This window comes from Cavia porcellus, unplaced genomic scaffold, assembly GCF_034190915.1.
Source record: "Cavia porcellus strain 051 isolate PalLab524CR breed Dunkin Hartley unplaced genomic scaffold, mCavPor4.1 scaffold_24, whole genome shotgun sequence".
NCBI classification, from domain to species: Eukaryota; Metazoa; Chordata; class Mammalia; order Rodentia; family Caviidae; genus Cavia; species Cavia porcellus.
In genome coordinates, this window is record NW_026947507.1 from 36,105,549 (window position 1) to 36,132,482 (window position 26,934).

Sequence of the window (26,934 nt, forward strand, 5' to 3'; positions counted from 1 at the left end):
ACAGCTTTTCCTCAGGCATCAGGACTCCTCAGGGCAATCGTGGGGCTTGCAGAGCCCGGAGCCTACGCACCAGGAGGTACCCTGTACCCGCTGCTCACTTGCTCGCTAAGCTGGCACCCTGTCAGCCAGCACCGATGGCCATGTTGGCGGGACTGTGGGTCACTCAGGATGGAACCCCCTACTCTTGTGCCCTGGTGTTTACAGAGTGAGAAAGTCCACTGAGCAGGTACAGTACAAGACAGCAAGAAGTCAACAAGCCATCTCCAGGGCAGGGGACAGTAAGAATCCATCAGCCAGGGGCAGGAAGGAGCCCAGAGTGGGCAGCCAGGCAAGACCTTCTGGAGGGGCTCGGAAGCCAGCAGGACCTAAAGGCAGGGAAGCAGCCTGCATGAGGGTGTGGAGGTGGGAAGACCTAGGTGGACACTGAGGCACTGACCCATGCCTGCTGCGCCCCTCTCGTGACAGGCTTGAGACTTGTTTGGGGGTACACCTTGAGAATGCCCCCCGAGGTCACTGTTCTGGTGGAATTGCTTTGATCGCCCCAGAGACTGGGCGGTGTCCGACTCCTGCCTTCCCCTATCAGGCTGGAGGAAATTCACTCACACTCCTCTCCGCCTGAGTGCACAGGCGCTCCCCTGCCTGGGGACCTGGTTCCCAGAGGCATGTGCTTCCGCTCCAGCTCAGCCAACCACACTGTCTCACGTGATCGGTGCCTGGGCCTTCCCAGGAAGCTCCAGCTACCACCCTCCCTCACACTGAGCATCCTTCCTGTCCGGCTTCCATGCTAACTAGAGAAAGCGTCCCTCAGGAAGTCCCCTTGGACTGTGCCAGCACCCACCCCAAGCTCTCCCTTACCACCCTTTGCCAGGAGCACTGGTCGAGCCTGTGAGCTCGGGAGTTGGGCAGAGCTGGGTTGGAACCTAGCTTGGCCCCTTCCCTGCTCCATACTGGCCGGATTTCACTGGGTTCCCCTTCCTGTAAACGAACCTTAGGTCGTTTACTCATCCTCGGTGGCTCTCGGCCCTTGCACAGGGCTGCTGTGTGGTCTGAGGGTGAGCATTGATCAAGGCAGGGGAAACCTGGGGCTTCTAGTAGTTGGAAAGGGTCCATCTTTCTCCACCATTAAACCAGTCACACAAAAGCCCAACTTTTGCACTACAAGGAAAGAGTCTTTTTACACAGAAAAACAGCAGACAGCAGAAAGGAACAGACATGCAGATCTGCTGACGTTGTTTGAAATCCTTGATCCAGCCAGACCTGAAGTTGGCCCTGGAGCTTTCAGTTTTGTGAACCAATAAATTTTCTCCCCCTCCCCTCTTTTGTGGCTTATGCCAGTTTGAGTTGGCTTTTTTCCCTCTTGTCACCCTTGACTTTGGAAACACCTGCCAACTTGATAATTAAGTGACATGATGACCCAGCAGCACTTAGCATCAAGCAGCCCTCAGTAAATCACAGCCCAAGTTTCCAAACAGCGGGAGATTTCAAGGCGAGAGCAAGAGCTTCTTCTTCCTTATTTTCTCCCAGCCCTTTTTATTTTGCGTTTTAAGACACATTCTCCCTAAATTGCCTAGGCAGGTCTTGAATTTGCCACCTCCTTCCTCAGCCTCCCGAGTAGTGGGATTACAGGACTGTCCCACCGCACCCCACACGGTATCTTCTCTCTGGTGTCTCGACCCAGCCAAACCCTCAGCGTCAGCTAAACCCAGTCAAAACCAACTCAGAACTGACTTGGATCGCTCCCGGGAGGGATGTCAGGAGCTAGACAAGCCTTCACTGCCATCTAGTGGACATCTGCAGAAACAGCAGCCCAGGGAAGGACTTGGGGGGGGGGGTCTCTTCTCCCTTGGGACTAGCCCTACGAAAACATTTGGGCGGGCCCTCCTCGCTCTGCAAGTGACACCCCCATAAAAACTGAATTAATGGTGAAGTCAAGAAACTGCCAAAAACTGACAAGCAGGAAGCTTACATACTCGGGGAGAATTTCATTTTGGAGACCCACAGCACTGCTGTTACCGAAAGCACCCGTTCCCTTTTCGAAGCTTGCTAGGGATTATGGTGGATTTAACTCAGTTCAAGGCTTCTTTAATTCTCATAAGAATTTCATGAAGTCTTTTCACCAAGGGTACTCACACCGGAATTTCCAGGAAGGAGCAGCATGGTGTATAGGACCTAAGAATTCAGGCTGTTAGTCCTAGTGTACTCTGGACTTCCCAGAGTTAAGTGCTCAGTTAGTAATCACTCGTGAGAGTGGAATTCATGACCCGATACCAGGCTCTGTCACTGATGCCACACTGTTCAGCCCTTGTGGGTATTGAGTGAATAGAATGAAATTGGATGGAACTTACAGGACTGTTCCCATCACCCCGAACCAGAGTTTTCTCATGTTAATTTGGAAACAAGCTGTGAGGACCTGATCAGCAAAGTTGTGGGAGGCTTCAAACCAGGAAAATCTGTGGCTGTCTTGTTTGACAGCCAGAGTTCTAAATGTCACACAGGGCTTTCTGCACTCCAGAAGAGTGAAGGTTTTAAACATCTCAATTGCCAGAGCGATTACAATTTTTTTTACCACTTTTGCTGAGAAGCAACAACAGCAGAGTTGATAAGGAAAATGAGGTAAAAATGCAAAAAGACACACACATAGGAAGTGGTGGCTGCTTTCCAGATGCTGCTACAGGTGCCTGCTTCCCACGGCGGCCACCTCCTAGTGGAGAAAGCCCCTGACGTTACGATCTTACGACCATGTAGATAGTGTAACCATGTAGAAGTGTGCGCATCATCACAGTAAGGAATTAGGTATCCTGCATGAATGCTCTCTTCTGAGGTTAGATACACCATTCATTCTACACCATTCACTGTGAAATAAAAGCGCGCAGAGGAAAAAAAAAACTTTTACTATATAATGCTTTGCAATGATTGTGAAAATAATCCGATTTGGTTTATGCACACTGTAATATTTCTGCAGGTATCGTGCAAAATCCGCCCCATCCCCAGAAAAGGCTTTTGTCCTCATTCCATGTTGGCCTCCGGCTGATAATCTGGAACTGTTCTATTAATTACATTGTCACCTTCACTTTCTAGAACATATTCTCTACTAACATTATTGAAACCACTCTCTCCTTCATAAAACTGTTTGCAACAGTGATTAAAGTTTTTCTGCCATGATTCAAGTCCTCCTAAGAAAACAATTCCAGTTATTCACTTCCTGCATTACTGTTTTAATAACGGTTCCTGCATTTGAAGTCTTTGATTTCTTCCCTCACTATGGTGTGTTTCCCCACCTCTAGGCCCCCAAATAAAAGCAATACATTTTTTTTTGAGAGAGAGAGAGAGAGAGAGAGCTTGTCGCAGGGAAGGTGCACATACTGGTCCCTAAGGGCCCAGGCTCCTGCAGGGCCACTGCGCTCCTCCACCTCCAGTCACAATAGGCTTCTTTTCCCTGCTCCTTGAGGTTGCCCCCGATGAAGAGGAGGGCACTGCACATGTGTGTATGTGTGCACATGCGCTGTTTGCTTTATGGTCACAGGCGCACACAGGACAGCACATCAACGCTGCATGACTGGGACCGCATAAACCTCGAGGTATTGCACCATTCACTTGCTCTCTGATAGTGAAGACGAACGGACCCAGAGTAAGCCACGTGGTGCCGACCCCTTCTCCTACTTGCTGCCTCACTGGCTGGCTCCCGGGGAGCACCAGGGCTCCCCAGGACAAGGAGAGATGGGGAGAACCCCTGTGGCCTCCCTCTGCCATGCCGTGTAGAAGGAACCAGAAGCAATTGGCCCCACCATTAATTACCCTGCTGTCTCCATCCATTTGTGACCGGAGTCCTGGTCAAAGTCCTGGGACCTTGGTGACACTTTACTTCCTGCCAGAACACACCTGAGAGCAAGAGGTCAGCCCTCACCAGGGATCTCTGGGGGCTCAGTCCAGGGGTGCGGTGGAGAAAGAAAGATGATGACCAGAGGCGGCTCCCCGGGGACTCTCTTTGGTGGCCAGCAGCCACCGCCCTGTTTCCCACCTCCGGGCTTCCCAGATGTCCAAGCCCAGGAAGATCCCAGAACAGGACGGGGCCAGCCACTTCCCGGGGAAAGAGACAGTGACAGGGGCACCCTGCTACTTATCGCTAATTGGTTTGGGGGTGGGGGAGCTGTGAGTGTCCAAAACTCAAGGACCAAACAAATCGTCTTGGCCGGAAAGTGTAGCGAGTCAGAAGGCAGCCCACCCTGATGACCTCTAGTTTGTACAGCGAGCAGCAAGTGAATGGATATGGGAGGGAGCAACACGTCTGCGTCAAAATGCGTCAAGCACCAGTTTGATGAGTCTCAAAGCAGCGGGGTACCAGCTTGGGCTCTGCTGCTGATCCCACTCTAGTCTTCTATTTTGGCTCATTCTGGGCACAAGGAGAGTGCGTCTCCTACCACAATGAGCAAGTGTCACCTGCACCTCCATTACCAGGACTCCATCTGCAGTCTCAAAGCCTCCACCCAGTCCCAGGCTGTGGGCTCACTCCATCTGGTACCACTGGCTGCAAACCCCAGTGCTCCACAGCAGCCCCAGGTCCCCCAGAGGAGGGAACTCGGACCTCCCAGGACCCCACTCCCAGCTCCCCTTTGACCAGCAAGGTCCACTCACATCCAAGGCATCAGAGAACTTGACTGTGGGTTTGGACCATTGGGTGATCTTCTGTCTGTAGTCGTTGCAGTCCGGAATGAACATGCAGCCGATGTTCCCCAATTCGGGGTAGAAAACCTCAAGGCCCCTACTGAGAGAGAGAGGCAGTTAACCCACGCTAGAGCTTTAGGGCACTTGGGGCTTATAAGGCTTCAGTCTAACAGTACTGGGAATGTTAAGTCAGTGTGATTACACCCTAAACCTGCTGTTGACTGGTTATGTGACCTGAGAGTCACTTGCCATCTTTGTGTCTCAGTCTCCTCAGCTATAAAACAGATCATTACGTAGCTGCATGACAGGATGGGTGAGGAGTAAGACTCTGGTCAGAGTCTAGGTTTTTAAAAAAAATGGTGCTGTCATTAGCATTTCCAAGAAGCCTGTGCTGCCATGTTTGTGTATCCGCTGGGGACGAGGCCCAGGCACTACTCCATTGACCCTGAACTCGGCCAGTGCCCGAGTCCCTCATACAAACTAGTGTGGTTCTTGCATACTTAACACAGCATCATTGCCCAGCAATGTCTTGCTGTATAATTAGGGAACAATGATTAGGAAAATGTCTTCACATGTCCAGTACTAGGGAGTTTCCCCCCAAACATTTTTGATTTTGACATACGGCTGGCTGACTTCATGAATTGGCAACTCTCAGGTAGGGTGTGGGGAGGTGGCCAGACAGAGTATCTGCTGGGTGTGGTGGCACATGCCTGTAATCCTTGCACATGGGAAGCTGAGGCAGGAACTTCACGAGTTTGGGGCCAGCCCAGGCTACCTAGTGGGTTGATGGCCAGTCTGGAATACGTAATGTCTTGGTTACTGTTCCTCCTTGCTGGGCCAAAACACCTGACTCCCAAAATGAAGGAAGGGAAGGTTTATTTAGCTCAGTATTTGTGGAGATTTTGGTCCATAAACAGCTGGCTGCAAGGCAAGGTGCCATGGCACTGGGAAACACTTCAAGGCAGCAGCCACGACAAAATGGGGAACTCAAGCCTCTTCTGCTTTAGGTTGCACACAGGTCACCCTCCCCCACCCTTCCAGGGCAGGTGTAGGGCTCACAAAATCTCTTCAGGCACAGGATGAGGACATTTACAAAGAAGAAACCCTGGATCCCTGCTGAATCTCTCAGTTAAACAAACTTTTCAAGTTGACACAATGTATCAACCATAACACCTAGCAAGATCCTGTCTGGCAAAGAAAGGACAAATGCACACACCCACACACTTTTCCAGGGCTAAGCCTTGGTCCTTGTCTTTAAAATAGGACAATATTTACACTTGCTTGCTAGGAACATCCTAAATAGAGCAGGGAAAGGTTTAGCAAGTCAGCCTAGCCTCCTTTATGGAAAGCCATCTTCTCTGTCTTCTCAACTGTCCAGAGCTCCCTATGCCTGAAATTCCATCCATGGTGGACTTTGAGTTAAAAACATAACAAACATACCCCATACCTAGACTCACTTTAAACAGGCAAGTATCCCTCAGGGGTAGAACCTCTAGTCACAAGGACTGCAGTAGGAGCCGCTGGGGTCCGTGTTCTCCTGAGAAGAAGCATCCAGACCGTTCCTGTGTTTGGAGAATCCTGTTAGGGTCCTAAGATGTTCTCACGTTCCTGTAAATGACTCAAGTGTGTGGTCTTCGTTATCTGTTCATCTGTTAGTTGACACGTGATGTTTCCAAGATGCAGCTGTTGTGAGTTGTGTTGCTATAACATGGGTATGCATGATTCACTGTGAAATCACGCCTCTAACTGTTTGGAGAAGACACCTAGCAGGGGACTAGCTGGGGCAAATGGAACTTCTATTTTTAGTCTCCTGAGGAATCTCCATAGTGTCTTCCACGGTCGCTGTAGGAGTTTACAGTTCCACCAACAATGCAGAAGGGTTCCTTTATCTCAGCTGCCTTGCCAGCATTTATTACCTGATTTCCTGATGACGACCATTCTTTCTGGGATAAGATGGAACCTCAGTGTTGTTTAACCTGCATTTCTCTAATAACCAGAGACACTGAACATTTTTTCATAAATTTGCTGGCCATTCGTTCTTCTTCTTCTGAGAAATGTCTATTCCTGTAAGTTGCCAATGTTTTGACTGGGGTATCTTAATTTTTTTATATTTTGTGTTCTTTATATATTCTAGATATTAGTCCTCTGTCTGAGGTGTAGCTGCAAAATCTTTTCCCCATTCTGTAGGTTGTCTCTTCACTCTATTGGTTGTTTCCTCTGCTGTGCAGAAACTCTTTCCTGTGACACGACCCCTGTGTGGATCCTTAGGGTCATTTCTTGTGCAACTAGAGTTCTGGTCAGGAAGTCCTTACATACTCTGACGTCTTCAAGAGTTTTACCTATTTTGTCTTCCAACAGTGTTTCTGTTCCATCTTTCATCCACTTTTAGTTTAGTTTAGCATATGGTGCGATATTGGACACAGATAGCCATTTTTCTCAACATTATTTGTTTAAAAGGCTATTTTTCCTCTGGCAGGTGATGTTGGCCCCTTTGTCAAAGATCTGATAGCTGAATGCCCCTGAGGCTGTTTCTTCATCTTCTCTTCAGTACCACTGATGCAAGCATCTGTTTTTGTGCCTGTGCCATGCTGTTTTTATTGCAGTAATTTTGTAATATAACTTGAAACCCAGGATTGTGATGCATCCTCCTTTGCTCTTGTTACCCAGAACTGCTTTTGCTATTTTGGGTCTCTTCTGGTTCCCTGTGAATTTTAGGATCATTTTCTCTAGTTCTATGATGAATGTTCTGTAAGTATTTTGACTGAGATTGCATTAAAACTGTGTATCAGTTTTGGAAGTGTGGGGATTTTGACTATATTTTCCTATTTTCTGATGTCCTCTTTCATCTCCTTTTTCAGAATACTGTGGTTTTGTTGTAGAAGTCTTTCCCTTCCTTCCACATTAGTTTCTAAGTATTTAATTTTTCTTGCTATTACTGCGAATGGTATTGTTTTCCTAATTTCTTTCTCAGTAGGTTAATTATTGGTGTACAAGAACATTTGATTTTCGTGTTGATTTGTACTGTGCTATCACTTATTTTTGAAACTCAAAAGCATAAGCCAGACTTTCAAATAGATATATTAAAAACTGTGCCAATTTTTTTTAAAAAAAAACCTGCCCTCCTGATGTTCCCTCTCTCCAAGACTCAAGTTCTCGTTTGCATTAATTTGGTTAAGATTATTCATTGCTTTTTTTTTTTTTTTTTTTTTTAGTGATTCATTTTTAGAACTACAAGTTCAAGCCCACCCTGGGCAACTTAGTGTGACTCTTTCTCAAAATAAAAAAGAAAAATGCTAGAGGCTATAGCTTAGTGTAAAGGCCTGGGTTCAAGCTCCAGGACCACAGGTATTTTTAAAAAGTACTAATGTGAGAAAAATTCGTGTCACTATTTTCTCTAGGTTTCAACTACATAACTTTTTAAAAAAGACTTTTATTTTATTGATTATTCTAAATGTTTGTGATGATGCCAATGTGCAAAAGAAGATGGACTAAAAAGTGGAAGTTCCTCTGTTTTGAGACAGGGCCTCACTCTGCAGTTCAGGTTGGCTTTGAACTCCATATGTAGCCTAGACTGACCTGGAACTCATGGTGATCTTCCTGCCTCCGCCTCCCGAGTGCTGGGATTATGCCCAATTAAGACGTAAAAGTTCTTTCTGTTCCCATCTCCCATTTCTGAGATGGGCTTAGTAGACAGTGCCTTCCTCAGCCACCAGACTGCCGAGGGTACGCCCACAAAGTGGCCTAGGGAGCCATGAGCATGACCTAGAAGCGGCTTTTCTGACAGGCAGCCTGGGGGCAGGGAGTACCCTGAGCTGCAAGCTCTACATATGACCGGAAGCGGAGGGAGCATCTGGGCTGTAGGTTGGGGAATGGGGGACTCTGGGCCCCAGAGGGAAGGGCTGGGGTGTGGGGTGCCCCTGCAGTCCAGGAAGGCAGGATGGAGCCTGTTTCAAAGTCCTCAGCTTGTCCCACATTGCCCGCCCAGTGACAGTGCTCCCTGGTTCAGGAAGCACCCCTCCCCCAGGCCTGCCACCTTACTTGCATAGTATGGCGTCTTCATCAGACAGGGGCTCATAGATACAGGAGCTGTCCTCATCATCTCCGGTGGCCACCATCAGGAGGCCCAGCCACAAGACTGCCGTGACCAGCCTCATTGTCCAATTTGTGGGTACCTGGAAACAAACAAAGGAGCCATTCCAGCAGCAGGACCTTCTGCAGGGCCCCTGCTCAGTGTCTAGCCCTGCCCTGGGGCCACCTGGTAGGACACAGCTCGGGTAAGAGCAGGGAGGAGGGTAGCCAGCTGTCCCGGCTGCAGCAGCTAAGCCACCTGACACGTGTCCCCTCAGAGAACCTGGGCCTGCTCCAAGTTGGCCTCGGTTTGCAGTGCTGGCGTGGCATGGCTTGTTGCCACTCGTCCTGGCTGCCAGGGTGGAAGCCTGCTGAGAAAATATGCTTACGGGAGCTCGAAGTGCAGCTTCAGGGCCGACCCTGAGGGGTTGAGGACGTCAGGCACCGGGCAGGTGAGGACTGCAGCTTTGGCTGGGCTGTGCCCGAGACCTCTGCTTCTCACACCCCCAGGTCCTCCAAGGCCACCTGTCTCCACAGCCTCCGGGTTGCCAGAAGGTGGATACGGGTGAGCAGAGCGACCAACCAGCATAGGAGAGGGCACACTGCCTGCCTGAGGCCAGTTTAGAAAGGTCAGCTGGGGCAGAGGGTGCAGGGACAGAGGTGGCCGTGGGTTGCACTTTGCAGCTATGCTAAGCTCAGCACCCTCCCACAATCAGAGCCTCTGCAGGAGGTCTGAGAGGAGGGCTGCATAGCTGTCCCCTTTCAAAACAAGTAAAATGACCCCAGACTACCCCGGAGCCTTGCTGAGGACAATAAGATCCTGACCAGCAGGTATCTGTGGCCTGATCTATAGAGCAACTGTTTCCAGCTTTCTTGTTCAATTCCTGCTTCTAGAGTCCCAACGCTTTCCTTTCAGGCTTCAAGTTCAATACATTCCTGAATCACTCAGCTCCCTGAAGTATGACCAGGACCACTCCCTTGCCACACACACACACACACACACACACACACACATCCTTCCAAGATCTCCCTGAGCAGACAGTGTCTAACAATAGCCTCTTGCCCAGACAACTGGGAGAATGACACAAGCTGTATCACGTAGAAGTGCCCAGCACATGATAACGCTCAGAAATTTATGGATAGTGCAAGGCACTCCTTCCACTGCCTCTGAGATAGGAGAGTAATTACGGTTGGAGCAAACTGGCACAGCCAACTGGTCACAGCGTATCAAAGGTCGTCAAAACCCATGGCTAACACCCATAACAACCCATGAGTGAGAAGTTTTGTTTTGTCTGTTTGAGGCAAGGTTTTGCTATGCAGTTCAGGCTACTGATTTTGTAGCCCTGGCTGGCCTTGATCTTGCCTCGGCCTCTCCAGCGCTGGGATTATAGGTGTGTTCAACCATACCCAGCCAAGTGAGATGTTCTCAAAAAGAGAGGATACGCACAGAACACAAGACCCAAAATGAATCAGTATTATGGCTACTGAGCACTGTGGGATAAGCAGAAAAGATATATTTTCAATCCTTCATTTGAATGTGGCACTGTTGGCAGGACCAATCAGAAGATGCTATTCTCAATCCTTCATTTACATATGATATAACCCATCAAAAGACAGTGTTCCTGATCCTTCCTTTAGTCTGGTGAAGGGCCAAGTGAATTTTCCATATGACAGTGATACATTGTATCAATATGAGAGGTTTAGAAGTCTAATTAAGCAGCTCAGCAGGGGGCCGGGTCCTTACTTTGTAAGCATCTTCATCCTGTGCAAGAGGAGGGCAGGAAGACAGTGTGAGTCCACACCCACCCTAGGGTGGGTAGCCTGCTTAGGATATAAGGGAGGAAAAGAGGCTTGCTGTGCCCCTCTTTTTGCTCTTGTTGCTTTTTCTGTCTTCTGCTACCTTGGACTATTGCTCTTAAGCCATACCACCCTGCCTTGGAGCCAGCTGATTATGGACTGAAACCTGCACAAACTGTGAGCTAAATAAACCTTTCCCTCTTTAATTTTGGGCATCAGGTATTTTGACTTAGCAACGAGAGAAAAAAAAATTAACACAGACAATGTACATGGAGAGTCAGTAAAATGTTCTGATGCTTTCTTTGCATGAAGGGGCATTCAATCCAGGTATTCTACATACTAAAGACCCCTGTTGCATTATCCTTAGGGCCACTGTGAGCCTGTTCAGCTACCTGCTCTTGCTCTGCAGAGAGCGTCTCTTTTCCACTTTCAATAAATGTGCACCCTTGCTGCCTTTTCTGTATGCCTTATTCAGTCCTTTGAGACACCAAGGATCTAGAAAGAGGCCCAACAGGAGACCCTTATCTGGTATCCATGCATTCATTCAAATTCCATGCTGAGCCTGGGGATGTGGGTTGAGTACTGTCCCTGTCCTCACAAAGGTCACAAGACAGCCATAGCCAGAAAATAATGCTCCCAAAATGGTCACCCAAGGTCAAGAGACTCCTGTCTTCAAAATGGCCGCCCCTGGAGAAGCTGGAACTTTCCTAGGAGCCGACAGCTCTTAGGCCAGGGAGGGGAGCACAGACAGTGAAGGGTCACTGCTGTTAAGTTCACTCCCCCCGGTGATTCCTTGTCGTCTATATGCCAGCCCTCTGACCACTCAGTCTTCATGCCAACACTATGACAGGTGCTCTACATTACCACCTGTGTTACAGGGGAGGAGACTGAGGCAGGGCGGTCCCCTAACCTTACGTCGCTCACACAGCTAGTAAGTGGCAGACCTGGATTTGAATCCAGGCAGTCTGGCCCCAGGGTCCATATTCTGAGCGTCTCTGCTCCACTGCCTCCTGCTGCTGCCTTCCTGTCTTCCCGCTTACACCACTTTGTTCTTGGCCTAGGCCCAGAAGCCTCCACATGCCCTGCACCACCTGGCTCATCCAGTCTCTGTAGCTGTGTCCACCAGCCTTGCTCCAAGGCCTTGGTAGGTTCTGCTTCACTGCCAGCCTACTCTGCCGGGCAGCTTATGTGTCATTTCCTCTCAGAAACTCACCTTGACACTGGGTCAGATTCCCATTAGACACAATCAGGTCACCTGACTCCTTTGCTTATTAATCTTTTACGTTCGTAGTGGATCATGTAGATATGTGTTTAGTGGTAGCTGCCCCACCCACACCCCAACACATCCCACAGCCCGCTAAGCCCTGGGAGCAGCATGGAGTGCATCTCACATTCCAAGCTCCCTACCTGGATATGCAGATGCTTAACAGAACACATTTGAATGCACAACCAACTTGCTATTTCTCTTCCTGGAAGTCTTTATTTTCACTTAGCAGCTCACAGCTCTGCATAAACATCAATATGAAGCTCACACTCCCATTGGCCCCCAGCCCTGGATCCCGCTTGCTTATTTATCTAACCTTCCCTGGCTTGTTTCCCCATGGAGACATCTGGCAGGAGGAAGTGATTCTTGGCTCTTTCAAACCTGATCTTTCTCTTGGGCACTCACAGGACATGGCTTCCTACTTGAGATCCAAGCTCTGGAATCCGGGTTCAAGCCTGGGGTCTGACAACTCTCCTTCCCACAGCTGAGCTTCCTGTGCCCAATTGTCTCACTGCCGATGCTCCCATGGCTGGATCCTTCAGTGCCTGAAGCCCCTGCCCCGCCCCCAGTCACCTGGCTTCAGCCACTTCCAGACCCTGTTACTAGGCCACGCTGTTGGCTTCCTGAGAAGTCCTGACCCTTCCAGTCACTGGGGTCTCAAGCCCCCCATTCCCCCCTCCAGTCCTCCTGTGTTTGACCTCCCACCCCACCCATGCCTGGCCTCGACTCCTTCTCTACCCAGCCTTAGGTACACTTTCCCTTCCTCCTGCACCTTTCCCAGTGCCCTCTGGCACCCCTGAACTGTAGAAGATGAGTTTCCCCTTGTTGATTTCCTTTCATTCCTAATAAAACAGAGAGATAAAATTCACAGCCCATGATTCACTCTTAATAGGCACAACTCAGTGTGTCAGTATATTGGCAGAGTTGGTCCTACAACCATCACGGCTACTTAGCTGCAGATCATGTTCAGCTAGGTGTGGTGGCGCACACCTGTAATCCCAGCACTCCACAAGGATCGTAGCAAGTTTGAGGTCAGTCTGAGCTACACAGTGAATTCAAGGCAGCCTGAACTACATAGTGAGAACCTGCCTCAAAAAACAAACAAACAAAAATCAGTTTACAGGTCCTTTCATCAATCCCAAAGAAGCCCTGCACTCACCAGCTGTCACACCTGTTCCTTCCTCTCCCAGCCCTGATGACCTGGTTTGTTTTTGGTCTCCAGTCTCTTCCAGCACTGCTCCCTGACCCCAGAGTCCTTCCCATGTCCACTTTCTTAGACACCATTATCATCACAGACGCCTCTGTCCCTAAAATCCCAACTGGAGCAGCCAGGACTCTGATCACCATCGTCTCTCCTCTCCCCCACCCCCGTGACTCCCTCTGTACCACATCATTTGGCTCATTCTGATGTCTGGTTCCCTGGCCGTGCCCCTTGTGTCCTCTCCTGTCCTGACTGCTGTCCCTCCAGCTGCTGCCTGGGTCCTGAAAAACTGTGCTTAACCGACAGCTTTGCTTCCTTTTGCCTCCTCATATCACAGCCGGTGGCTGCAGCTCCAGTTTTGGGAGCGAGCCCGGGGCATGGGAGGGAGAGGGACAGGGATTGTACTAAGTGAAAGAAGCCGGTCACAAAAGATGACAGCGTGTGTAGTCCCGTCTACATGGAGTGTCCACGACAGGCAAACAGATGGGGTCAGGGCCTAGCGGAATCTAAGGCTGTGGGTCAGGGCGGAGATGAGTGCTGGGAGTGGAAATGGAAGGATATGGGTTTCTTCTAGAGGTGGTGAAAATGTTCTAAAATTGTGTGATAGCTGTACATGATCTAAAATCCTTTAAATTCTATCTTTATGGGGGGGAGGTACAGGGGATTGATTAACCCAGGGCCCTTACACTGAACTACATCTCCACCCCTTTTTGTATTTTTTTTTATTTTGAGGCAGGGTCTCCCTAAATTGCCAAGTTACCTGGGCTGAGTTTGAACTTGTGATCCCCATGTTCCAGTCTCCCAGAATGCTGGGATCACAGGCGTGTACCACCACATCTAGTCAGCTAGTATGCTGAAGCCTGTCTCAACAAACTGGTTTTTTTTTTTTTTTAGCTTGCCCTACACTTTCAGCCCTTTCCAGCCCTCCTATGAAGTTCAGCGTGTGTGTCTGTGTGTGTGTGTCTGTGTGTCTGTGTGTGCGTGCACATTTCCATGGGGTAACAAGCACTTGGAGCTTTCTAGTCTACATTATGCTGACATCACCAGAATTGGTTCTTTTGTTTGTTTGTTTAAATAAAAAAAAAAAAAAAAAAAAAACAGTTTGTTGAGGTGGCGATGTAGCTCAGTGTAAAGGCCCTGCAGGCCAATGCGTGCCCAGCGAGAGTCCAAGAAGAAGAAAACCAGAGAAAAGAGCAGAGCCATCATTCCCCAAATTGAAGAAAGACACGAGTTTAAAAATCTAAGACACGCAAAAGACTCCAAGTAGGATACATTCGGAGAGCTTTGCACTGAGACACATATTCAAATTACTGAAAACAGAAGTCAAAGAGAGAATCTTGAAAACAGCAAGATTCTCAGTAAAATTGGCAGCCAATTTCTCAGCAGAAATCTGGAAGCCAGTAGAAATTTGGATGGCATATTTAAAGTGATAAAAGGAAGGAGAAGAAAAAAAACCTCTACTAGCCAAGAATTCTATCTCCAGCAAGGTTAATCCTCCAAAAATGAGGGGGAAATTAAGGCATTCCCAAGTAAACAGAAGATGAGAGAATTTATTACCACTAGAACTGCTCTGCAGGAAATGCTGAAGGGCGTTCACTGGGTTGAAATGAAAGGGTGATAAGCAGTAAGAAGAATACAAAGATCTCCATTAATGGTAAATACGTAGGCAATGCAAAAGCTAGTGTATTGATTACTTCCCTAAGGCTGGGACAAAATACCCAACACCCACAGTTTAAAAGAGGAGAGTTCACTCGGCTCACAGTTTCAGTGGGTTTGGTCCACAGTCGTCTGGCCCCGAGGCAGGAGTGACCTGGAGGAATGGCCTGCTGGGGGACAGATGCTTACCCTGTGGCAGCCAAGAAGTAGGCGGAGAAGTCCCCCCTCCCAGAAGCACTTGAGCTCATCAGCATACAAATTCACTCATGAGGACAGGGACAGTGCCTCCAGGATCCCGTCACCATCCAAAAGCCCTAACTCTGGACACAGGAGACTTCGGGGGACATTCTAGATCAAAACCATAGCAGCTATTATAATTTTGGCTTGTAACTCCACTTTTAAAATACAGAATTTAAAGACAATGAATAAAAAGATTTATAAATCTGTGTTCCTAGGTATACAATGCATAAATATGTTAGTTGTAATATCCATAACGTGAAGTGGAGAGGACAGACCTGTATAGGAATAGTTTTTATATGCAATTGAAGTTAAGTTGGTATCAATTCAAATTGGATTGTTATAACTTTAGGATGTTATTGTAACTTACAAGGTGATGGAAAAATATATCTATACTAAAGGAAATGAAAATTGAGTAAAATATTTCACCACAGAAAAGCAACTAAACACAAAGAAAGGTAAAAACTGAGGAAATGAGGGTCATAAAAGCTAAAAACATACAGAAATCTAACAAAAAATCTTGGCAAAATAGATCACTGCCTATCAGTAAATTTTTACATTTAAATTGATCAATTCTCCCAGTCAAAAGCCACCAGAAAAAAAGCAATTACAGGCTGGAAGTTTAGATTTTAAAAAACACAAAGTCTGGCTGAACATGGCAGGGCATGCCTATCATCCCAGTACTTGGAAGACTGAGACAGGAGGGTCACCATGAGTTCAAGGGCAGCCTGTACTACGTAGCAAGAACCTATCTCAAAGAATAAAGCAAAACTATAAGAGATCCAACTATATGCTACCTACAACAGACTACTTTTGACTCGTAGACATATCTAGATTGAAAGCAAAAGCGTGGTACATGGGTAACTAAGAAAGTGGGGGAGACTATACTAACAACAAACAAAACAGACTTTAGGTCAAGATCTGTTATAAGAGACAGAGAACAGTATCATACATCAGGACATGACCATCAGTCTGCCAAGTACACTGCTATGCCTTCAGTATGGTCTGAGCATGTGTCCAAGGGGCCTGGGTTGAAGCTCAGTCCCCGCGTGGCAGTGTGGGATTGGAAGAAAATGGGACCTCCAGCCAGGGATCCAGCCTTAGGAAGGGTTACTGTACTTCACCTGGGACCCTGGCCAGTTCTCACAAGAGGGTGGTGTGAAAGAGTGAAACTGGTCCTCCCCTGCGTACTGAGTTCCGGTCCGACTTCCAGTGTGAGCTGTCCTTTTGCACCTACCATGTGACACTGCCAACGAAGTGAGCTCAAGTCCAGCCTGCACTGCATCTCGAGACCCTGTCTCAAAAAGATGAAATGTGTGAAGCAAACACTGACAGTAGTAATGATAAAAATAGATAACTCAGCAATAATAGTTGGAGATTTCAGTGTCATTTTTGACAATGGATAAACTGAACAAATTAATAAGGAACTAGAGGACCTCCACAACAACAACGGAATGCATCTAAGTTAGAGCAGACATTTTCCTAAACACACCCATGGAACAGCTCCAAAAGGGACAATGTGTCGAGCCGCAAAACAAATAATAAATTTAATAGACTGAAACCATAACATTGTATTATTCTGAGCTCAATGGAATGAAATTAGAAAACAGTAGCAGGAGGAAGACTGCAAAGATCACAAATAGATGAAAATCTTAAAACACATCAGTGGATTGATTGATCCATTTCTGTGCTGGGGACTTGGCCCTGGGCTTCACACACATGAGCATTCTACCACTAAGGACTGTCCCAGCCCACGAGCAGCACACTGTAAACAAACTGTAAGTCAAAGACAAGTCATAGGGACATCAGGGGATAACTCAGGAGCCATGGAAATGGACGCACACTGTCACCAGGCTTCGGGGGAGCAGGGAGGGCTGTGCGTTAACGCCTGACAGCTGCTGCTAGCTATTAGGAAGCTGCAGGCGCTTACGCTACAAAGAAAGGTCCCAAATCAACAACCCAAGTTTACACTTTAAGGAATGAGGAAAGAAGAGCCAACAAATGCCAAAATGGCAGAAAAAAAAAAAAAGATGAAAGAAAGAAAAGGAAAAAAATCACAGCAGAGATAAATGGAGGGCAGAAAAGTGAAAAGGAAAATCAACAAAACCCAAAATTGGTTCTTAAAAAGACATCTACAAAACTGACCACCTTTCAGCCAAATTGACCGGTTAGTAAAGAGGAAGACTCAAGTTATTAAAATCAAAAATGAAGCTACAAAATTGAATGAAACAAATAACATTTTACAGAAATAATAAAGATTATAAAAGAGTAACATGGACAAGTGGAGGTCAGTGGTCATTTAACAAACTGGATAATTTAGATGAAACGGACTGATTACCAGAAATACAAAACTACCAAGACTAAGTCATGGAGAAGCCGTAAACTGTAACAGGCCCACAAGTAAAGAGATTGAAGCTGTAGTTAAAAATCTCTCAGTGAAGGCCTGGGAATATAGCTTGGTGGTACCGCACTTGCCTGGCACATGCTGGGCTCTGGGTTCTAATCCTTAGCAACTCTCAAAAAAATAAAATAAACCTGCACTCTTGGGCCACATAGTTTCATTAGCAAATTTTACCAGATATTTATGGAAGAGTTAGCATCAACCCTTCTCCAATTCTTCTCAAGAAATGAGGAGGAAATTCTTCCTATTTTATGAGGCTAGCATTCCCCTGACAGTAAAACCAGGTAAAGATACTACTAAAAAAGAATACTACAGACCACGCAGTGTTCTCTGTGAATGCTGGTACAAAAAGTCTCAGTCAAAAACTCACAAGAGAATTCAACAGCACACTAACAGAATTACACAATGTGACCAAGTGGATTGCATTCTGTTGATATGCAAAAATGATTCAGCATTAAAAAACAGTCAGTGTGGGCTGGGGATTTAGCTCAGCAGCATAAGCACCTGCCTTGTGAGCAGGCAGTTGTGAGTTTGATCCCTGGTACCGGTAAAAAAAAAAAAAAAAAAAACAGTCAGTGTAAAACAAAACAAAACAAAACAAAAACAATCAATGTAATAGATTACATCAACAAATGAAGGAAAATACCACACAATCATCTCAACTGGTACATAAAAAAAAGCAGGTGATAAATTTCAACTCACGTGCTTTTTAAAGTAATAAAAACTCTTTATTCTATACTAACCTATATTCCCTACCCTTCCCCCCCTATTATGACACTATATGTGAAAGAGTTTTGGCCCAGACAGGACACTGTAGCCGGTAAAGCCTCAGGCAAACCAAGGAGCTTCATCTCCCCCACCCCTAGGAATTTACCTCTGGTGCCAAAGGAGTGCCAATGGGCTACCTGTGCATCACTAATGCCCCTTAGGTTCCACCCCAAACCTAGGCTACTTATATGCCTCCATTCCACAGAGAGATCGCCATGGGGGGGGTGGGATGCTGCACCCCAGGGGATCCGGGGTGTCTCTCCCCGCATTCTCAAAATAAAGGTCATTTATATTTCATACTTCTTATCTTTTCAGCCACTGCTGGTCCCCCACAGTTCTATCAATATGTATATATTTTTCAATCTCACTCCTTTTTGGGGTGCCCATATTTTCCTGTTAGGCTCATAGTTATGCACGTACTATTACAAATTAATAAAATTGTAGATGTTTCCTTTTGTTAGAGAAAATTTTTCAAAAAATTCAACTCATTTTCATGATAAAAAGCAGTAAATTCGAAAGAGAAGGAAACTTTCTCAATTTAAGGAAGACCATGTATGAAAACCCCATAGCTACCATGCTACTCAGTGTTGACAGGCTTGAGTTTTTCTTTTCTTTTTTTTTTTTCTGGTACCGGGAGATCAAACTCAGGACCATGCACTTGCCAGGCAGGCACTTATGCCGCTAAGCTAAATCCTCAGCCAGGCTTGAGTTTTTCCCCTAAGATCAAGAATAAGACAAAGAGGCATTTACTGGTCATGTGTAGTCAATTCATACGGGAAGACTGGTAGTAGGAAAACAAAACAAAATAAAATAATAAAATAAAAGGCATCCAAATTAGAAGGAGGAAGTACAAAGATTTCTGGTTGCAGATGACATGACCTTTTATGATGAATCCTATTGATTCAATAAAAGAAAAACTGTGAGTTAAAGAGCACTGGAACAGGGCTGAGAATTTATCTCAGTGGCTCAGTGCCCCCCCCCCCCCCCGCAAGTGCAAGGTCCTGAGTTTGGTTTCCAGTACCAAAAAAAAAAAAAAAGGCAATGGGGCAAAATTACAGAATACAAAATTGACAAACCAAAATTGTGGGAGACAACTCCAGTGACTCCCTTTGAATCCAAAATAATTGCTGTGACTTTGAATACTTGTAGACTCTTTTCCTTATACTGATATGTAAAAGGCTGGCTAGGGTATTTCCTTCTCTCTTCAATTGGCGCTGAGCTTTGCAAATAAGGCTAGCTGAGGTGCTATTATGCAAAGTCTATAGCCATCAGGTAGTCCTGCTTCCTCAAATGGTGCTCTCCACAACAGGATTGAGCTGGCGAGATGTTACAGCAAACAGCTCCAGAAATATCAACGGGGTATAGCCTCAAGATAAGAGGCTATGACTCCCCAGGGCACAAGAGTTTGCATATCAGAAACCGAAGCAATAACCCCCCAGAAACAATTCCACTGCTACCATAATTGGGTTATGTAAATTGATCCTTCTGCATATCTTTATCTCTGCAAATTACAGAGATGCTATTCTTGCACCTGGTCAGCCAGCTCAAGTCACTCAGTAATCCCGGACATCCTCACTATCACTCATCCCTGAGCCACCCCACCTTCTTCACAAGAGAATAAATGCTGGGAGAGGCCTGGGATCAAGGCCTTTGTCCTCTCCAGGACTGGACTTGGAATCCCTTGGCTGTCCTTAACTTGGAACATGTCTTGGTGTGGGTTGCACTGGCGGTGGTAGACTGGAATTAACTTGCTATGATTCCAATAGTGTTTCAATGGGATTACAGATATAACAGTTTGGATTGTGAGGAAAACTAGAAACAGGATTATAATACTTGGATAACTGAACTCACTATTTGGGTTTACAATAAAAATCAAGTATATTTCTGTACTCTAACAGTAAAGAACCCAAGTAGGAAATTATGAAAACAACTCTATTTGCAGTATTATTTAAAAAAAAAAAAAAAAAAAAAAAACTTGTACATTGAGAACTACAAATTACTGGTGAGAGAAATCACAGAAACCTGTAAAAACATATGTGCATAGATTGGATGCTTTAATATTAGTAAAATGGCAAAATTATCCATAGTGATCTATATAGTCAAGGCAAATTCTATCAAAATCTCACTGATGTTTAATAATCTTGGAAAGGATGCAGTGGTGAGACATCTAACATGTCTTGATTTCAAAGTTTAGTGTGAAACTAGAACAATCAACAGTGACATACTGGCTGAAACGCAGACACACAGGCCAGCAGAATATAATGGAGAGCCTGGAAATAAACTGTGTGTGCATGGACAGACGAGTTTTAACCAGAGTGCTGGGAGCCCTGAGAGGGAAGGGACAGTCATTTCAGCAAATGGTATGGAACAACTGGACCTCCGTCCATGTGCAAAGAATACAGCAGGTCCCACCACACACCATGTGTAAAACTGGCATAAAGGGATCCTGAATGTAAGGTCTGAATGTAAGCAGGAAAACTATGCAGCTCTTAGAAGAGGCCAGGGAGAAAACTTCACAGCACCAGACTGGGCGGTGACTTTACATGTATGACTCCAAAAGCACAGGAAATGGAAATAAAAACGGACACAAAAACTGGACTTCACCACACTTAACCTCACTCTCCTTCCAGGAACACACTGACCTCTGGTTTTCGCCACCCTTCTAACCATGGAGGGGAGGAAATTAGGTATTCTTCCTGCTTCATGGACGAGGAAATGAAGACCCCACAAAGGAAAGACACTCGGTGAGTCTGTAGGTCCAGCCCACGGCCCCAGCAGTTCATCCCACACAGCCCTTTCTAGAGGGAGTTAGAGAAATATTTGGCTCTTAGAGACACTGGAAATCCAGGAAGCATGCTCCTGTCACAATAGAGTAAGGAAAAGAAACACTAATTCCTGTCAGCCCTCTAGGCCCAAATTCCTGTCTGTCTGTCTCTCTGTCTGTCCCTCTCTTTTTCTTCCTCCCCACTCACCCAACCTCTCCTCCCTCCATTGCCATCTTCAGCATTTGAAGAACCTCTGCCTCACATTGACAAGGGAGAAGTGCATTTTCACTTACCCAGAGCAGAGGAGGAACTATTGAGTGGTGACCCTGAGGAAATGAGATGTCTGGCAGATTTCTGGAAAAGTCGGGGGAAAGGTTCCCTCCAGGATGCCCCACAGCTTGGACCTGAAAGCAGTCAAGGTCTGCTGGTATTGAGGATCTGAGGCGATCGGAGAGCTACTAGAGCACAGGAGAGGGGCAGCAGTTGGCCGTTGAGGAGGCAGTTGGAGACAGTTCCAGAAAAGTTCCGGAGAGGAGCTCTTAGGTGGTATGGGAGAAAACAGGGAAAGGAGGGAAGAGGGTTTGCTGGCCTTTCTCCTTCCAAGGATTCCAAGGGAAATAGTGGAAATTGTAGAACCAATTCTGGTCCTGTTGCTCCTCTCTTTCAGGGTGGTTGGTGAAGCAAGACACTAAAGGTGCCTTAAAAGAAAGTTGTGGGCAACCACAAAGAGACACAAGACAGTCCATGAAGACCAGTGTCCAGAGACAGATGCCCGGTACTGGACTGTGTAATGTAATGCAGAAGTCACACAGCCACAGCCAGTGGAGGGCAGGGATGGAAACCTCCCTTGGAGTTCCCAGTGAGGGAGAGGTGGGGACCTAACGCCTTCCTCTTCAGAAGGGCAGCACTTCAGAATAGAGAGGAAGAGCCCTGCTTGGTGCAGGCCCAGGCCTGCCTGGTCATCCCATGCTCAGGTTCCCACAGGGCTGTTCCTATCACCAGGGTGTATTAGTCAGCTCTCCTGTCGCTGGGGCAGAATACTTGACACTCCCAACTGGAGGGAGACATTTAATTTGGCTCACGGTTTTAGGGATTAGGTCTATGGTTGGCTGATTCTAAGGCAGGAAGTGCATGGTAGAAGGGCCTCGAGGAAGAAAGTTGCTCACCTCATGGCAACCAGGAAGCAGAGAGCAAGAGGAAGAGCTGGGAACAGATATGTGCCCTTCCTGGTCATGCTTCAAGTGATCTGCCTTTTCCAGCCAGGCCCCACCTTGAACTGCACAGTTACCTATGAATTTACCAGTGAGTGACTCCACTGTGAGTACAGTGCCCCCACAACCTGATCACTTTCCAAAGTCTCTCCTTTCAACCCATGAGACTTTAGGGGAACATTTGAGATCTTAACCAAAACAAATGGGAAGCCCACACTCCTGCAGTAGGAGGCCAGGCCCAAGACAGGTTCCTGAGTCTCAGAGCCTGGGTCTCCTGCTGAGTTTTAAATTACCACATCTTCCATGCAGGTCATTGCATGCCTATAATCCCAGCATTTGGGAGGCTAAGGCAAGAGGATCTCCTTGAGTTCAAGGCCAGCCTGGACTACAGAGTGAAAGCTTGTGTCAAAAGACAAAAAAACAAAAAAGAAAAAGAAAAAATTACCACACCTAGACCTACAACCTTCCTTTCTTGCTAGAGAATTCCTCCCAGGAAAATCAAGGAATCAATAGAAATTCACACACTAGATCAGTTGTTCTCAGCCCTGGCTACCCAGGGACTACCTAAGAACTTTCTAAAAATGGCAATTCCCGGCCTCATGCCAGGTGAATTCTGCCGGACTCTGAGAGCAGGGCTCACTATTGTTTTGTTTTTGTGCTGCTGGGACTTGAGGCCAGGAACTCGCTGTACAGTCACAGTGGCACCAAGCAGCACCCCAGCACTGGAAATCAGTGCTTTAAACCGCCTCTCAGGGGACTTCTGTGCAGTCCCCTGCGAGGCCTTGTGTGAAGCACAAACGCGTGGCAGGCACCGGCCGGAAGGTGCAAAGACGACAAGATGAAGCCACGTGCCAGGAGGCATGCAACACCATACTTGCCTCTGAGGTTTAATGCAAAAGAGGCACTTACTCACGTGACAGTGACACAGAGAGCCCGTGTAAGAGCGACGCTAAGGGAATAGACAGAATAGTGGGGAAACTCAAGAAACGAGAATTGATCAAAGTTTCCCAGTGAGGCGGTGTTTGCAGTGAGTCTTGTGGGCTGTGTACTCAAAGTTCATTCTTTGTTCTTTGAGGGGAGCTAGAACTCATGCATCAAATTCTTCAGGGCCTGCCTGCGTCCCAAGCCCCATCTCCAACACTGTTGCCATGGGAATCCCGAGTGTGAACCGTGGGGGACACACCAAGCCTGTCACACTCATTGCTTGACCTTCTGCCTGTCTGGGTGCTGCTTTCCCGAGCAAGCCGCTCATATATGAGTTGTCACAGCTCTCATATTAGTAGTGGTCCCTGGGAGAACCCCCTTCCGAGGGGCCCGAACTGCCCAGGCAGTTGCCACTCGACAGTGAGACTGTCTCACTTTGGTCATCAAGTTGTCTGCCAGATGAGCAGACTCCCCAAGCCCTGCATTATAAACAGATGATACCAAGACTTTCCCCGGAGTCCTTTGAAGGACCTTCTCCCCTGCAGGGAAGCCAAATGTCCCACTCACCAGTCCCCTCCCTGGTGACTGTGTCAGAACATGGGGCCGAGGCAGGATGCCAGCTCCTATCTGCGAGTTGTGCCTGGATTGGCGAGGGTGTGTGCTCTCTAGATGGCGTAGCTCCCATTTCTCTCCACGTCAGACAGGAGGCAACATTGCAACTTGCCTTTTGGGCTGTTTGTTTCTAATGAGAATACCATATTCCTTATAGCGTGTCATTTCAAAATATTGTGACACAGCCTGTCGTGGTAGTTCGTATCACACCTCTGCATACGGCCATGTGATTTCTTCCTCCCTTTGAAATCAGGAAACGAGTTTAAAACAAGCTGCTAAGGTTGAAATTTAGAATGACTCCAAAGGTCTCACTGTGTTTAGAGGTGGGACTTGGGAAGGCGACCTGATCAGCAGATCATCCACTGCTGAGCTCACATCTAAAGCGGTGTGAGCAGGAGGCAGGTCACTGGTGACTTGACCCAGAAGAGTGTGTTCATGTCCTACTTCCTGGCTGCCATGAGTTGATCAGCTTGTCTCTGCCAGGCCTTTCTTCCATGCTGTTTCTGCCTTAGAACCAGATAACTATGACCAAAACCCCAAAACTATGAACTAAATTAAACCTCTCCTCCTTTAAATTGTAGGAAGTGGGTATTTTGTCCCAGCTCCGCCGATACACAGACTGAAGAGATGTTTATTTTCTAATTGCGTTTGGCATCAAGCACTGCACATTGTGGGCGCTCAGGAAGTACTTACCATGTGACTGCTGGCTGGCTGGCAGGAGCCCCTGCAGCCTTCCTGCCTTTCACTCTGGTCAGTAGCCTTCATGCCAGCATCCCCCCTCTCCCCCTGTGTCAGTGATGCTGTTAGTACAAGGTTGCAAGGTTGCAGACTTCCCTTGGGCTACGAAAGACACACTGGCTTTTCTCTTTCTGACCAGCCAGAGAGCTGAAAAACTGGTCAAAACGCATGCACACTGGATGCTACTGTGACAGCCCATGAGCAGAGCTGCTCTGAGCAAATGATGGTTGCCACCTTGATCACTTTGCGCTTGCTTAATGCCAAGCCATTGATATGTTAAATGATCAGTTTTTAAAAAGTAAAACTGTCGCTCCCATACCAATATACTGCCAATATACACTAAATATATTTAGTTGGCTGTCTTAGTTATTTTTCTCATTGCTGAGACAAAATAAGCAATGTTCGAAGTTAAGGGAGAAAAGATTTAACCAGCTCACAGTTTGTAGAGGTTTCAGTCTATAATCACCTGGCTCCAAAGAGAGGGTGAGACGGCAGACAGGTATCACAGAGGAGAAACAGTTCATGATGGGCAGAAGGTAACAAAGCAAGCAAGGGACCTTAGCAGTGTCTTTCTGCCCCTTTTATATTCAATCTGGAATTAGGAAAATTCCACTGGAATTAGGGAAGTGCCAAATCAATTAAGAGACTGATTTAGTAATCACACACACTTAAAATCCTATCATCACACACTCTGTATCCAGCCACCTCTGAGAAAGCCCCACTCAAGACTGTCTGAGGCTTTGGGGGGACATCTAGACACAAGTCATAACACTGACTCCTTAATAATGAAAGAATTCGTGAAGTTTTCAAACCAATTCAAAAGTCAATGCATGGAATGGACACATGGATAGAATGGGCATAATGAAAGAACATGCAAGTTGGCTTCTGCAGAGGGAGAGAAGATTTCATTGAACCTCTGCCAGACAGAATTTTTACATGTTTCTAGACAAGAACTATCCCAAGTCGCTATTGGTTATCTGCAACTTAGGAAGTTGTAAAATAGATCAAGCCAATAAAAGAATCAGCAAACCTGAAAGAATGTGATCTAACCAGACAGTTTTTCTTTGTTTTTATTGCAGACGCTGAGGAGTCTTTTACAGACTTCCTTACAGAACAAAGGTGACATGTGATATCAAGAGGAAAGAACAGTTTATTCAGTAACTGGCACTGGGGCAATGGTATTTCACATGAGAAGTAAATTAAAGCTGGGAGTTGTGACACATGCCTATAATTTCAGCACTCTGGGAGGCTAAAACAGGAAGATCACAAGTTTGGATTCAGCCCAGGCTACTCAGTGGTTCAGCAAAGATCCTGAATCAAAATTTTAAAAAAGTATTTAAAAGGGTTGGAGATATAGCTCAGTGCAAAGGCTCCAGGTTCAATACCCAAAACCACAAAGAAAATTTAATCAATCAATTAATGCACTGTTTATGTGAAGCTACCTTTTATATACAGCAAATTTCAGGTGGATTAAAAAAGTGAAATATTAACCCCACCCAGACTTAGTAGAATGTTATACTAAGATGCTGAAAAATTAAAATAATTGATTAAAAGATAATTAGCAAAAATAGTTAAAAGGATAGTTATTAGCAGTATTGTCATTCTGTACTGAGCTCGTTACCTTAGTAACCAAGCACCAACCACATAGTTATAGATTAACTGACCGCGTGATATGCTGTTCTGTATGCATCGCCCCCACCAACTAACCTGTGTGCTATGTCAACTTTTGTTCCCCTTGTAAGAGACAAATGATGTTGTGTCAACCATTGTTCCCTTTATGAGAGACAAATGTTCCTGGAACTGGCAGACCAAGGGCTATGAACTGGCTAACCATCCACTGTGAAATGCCTCTTACCTCAAGCAAAAGAAACAAAGGCCCACCTTGTTTCTGTTTCTCATAGCTATGTACTTAATGATCAATGAGCTAATCATACATGAACTATAAAAATCAGTCAAAATTCTGACTCAGTTGCACAGCTTTGCAAATTCCATCTGCACTGTGTCGCTGGGCCAGCTAAAATAAAAGCACTTCTTTTAAAAAAGACTGTCTTGCCCCATTTTCATCTCGGGGATCTTGCCCCGTTTTTCATCATGGGGCCTTGTTTTTTGGGTGGGTTACAACATAGAACATCCCTACAAATAACAACATTCAGGAGGCTGAGGCCAGACAATCACAATTTCCAGGATTCTGTCTCTATACCCTTCCCCCTCAAAAAGGAAAGAAAAATATTAAAACAGAACCATCAGAAGAAAATGCAGGAGCACACATTTATGATCTTAAATTAGGGAAATAAATGTAACTAGGAAAAACTCCATAAGCTACACAAGAAAGATCCATAGATTTGACTTATATTTTAAACAAACCTTTTCTTTCATTAAGAGACTCAATATAAAAGATCACAGCCAGTGCAGTCTCCACATTCAGAATTTATAAAGCAAACCTGCAAATCAAATCAGGAAAACACCAGCAACCCAGAGGTGTTCGAGGTGCGGGGGAGGGCCAGGGAAGAGCCTGCCAGTACAAATCATTTGGGAGTTGTACTCCAGCCAAGCCTTCAGTGCCTCTGAGAGGACCCCAGCAGCCAAAGGAAACTAGTGGGACTGGAAACTCACTTAAACCAAGTTTACCA

The 26,934-nt window shown here is 46.4% G+C and overlaps 1 protein-coding gene across 7 annotated transcripts in view; it reads right to left on the minus strand.

The window, feature by feature from the left end:
• The window catches only part of Pebp4 (phosphatidylethanolamine binding protein 4), a 202,656-nt gene extending 181,341 nt beyond the window's left edge, over positions 1-21,315 (minus strand). The window contains exons 1-3 of one of the 7 annotated variants that reach the window (XM_013143648.3): positions 21,113-21,315; positions 8,701-8,834; positions 4,633-4,759 (exon numbers count right to left, since the gene is read on the minus strand). In XM_013143648.3, coding sequence (XP_012999102.1) covers positions 4,633-4,759; positions 8,701-8,816 — 243 coding nt within the window. In that variant the 5' untranslated portion in view covers positions 8,817-8,834; positions 21,113-21,315. The other 6 variants (XM_063234877.1, XM_063234879.1, XM_013143646.3 and 3 more) reach the window with 6 other exon arrangements.
• Positions 21,316-26,934: the final 5,619 nt, after the last annotated feature.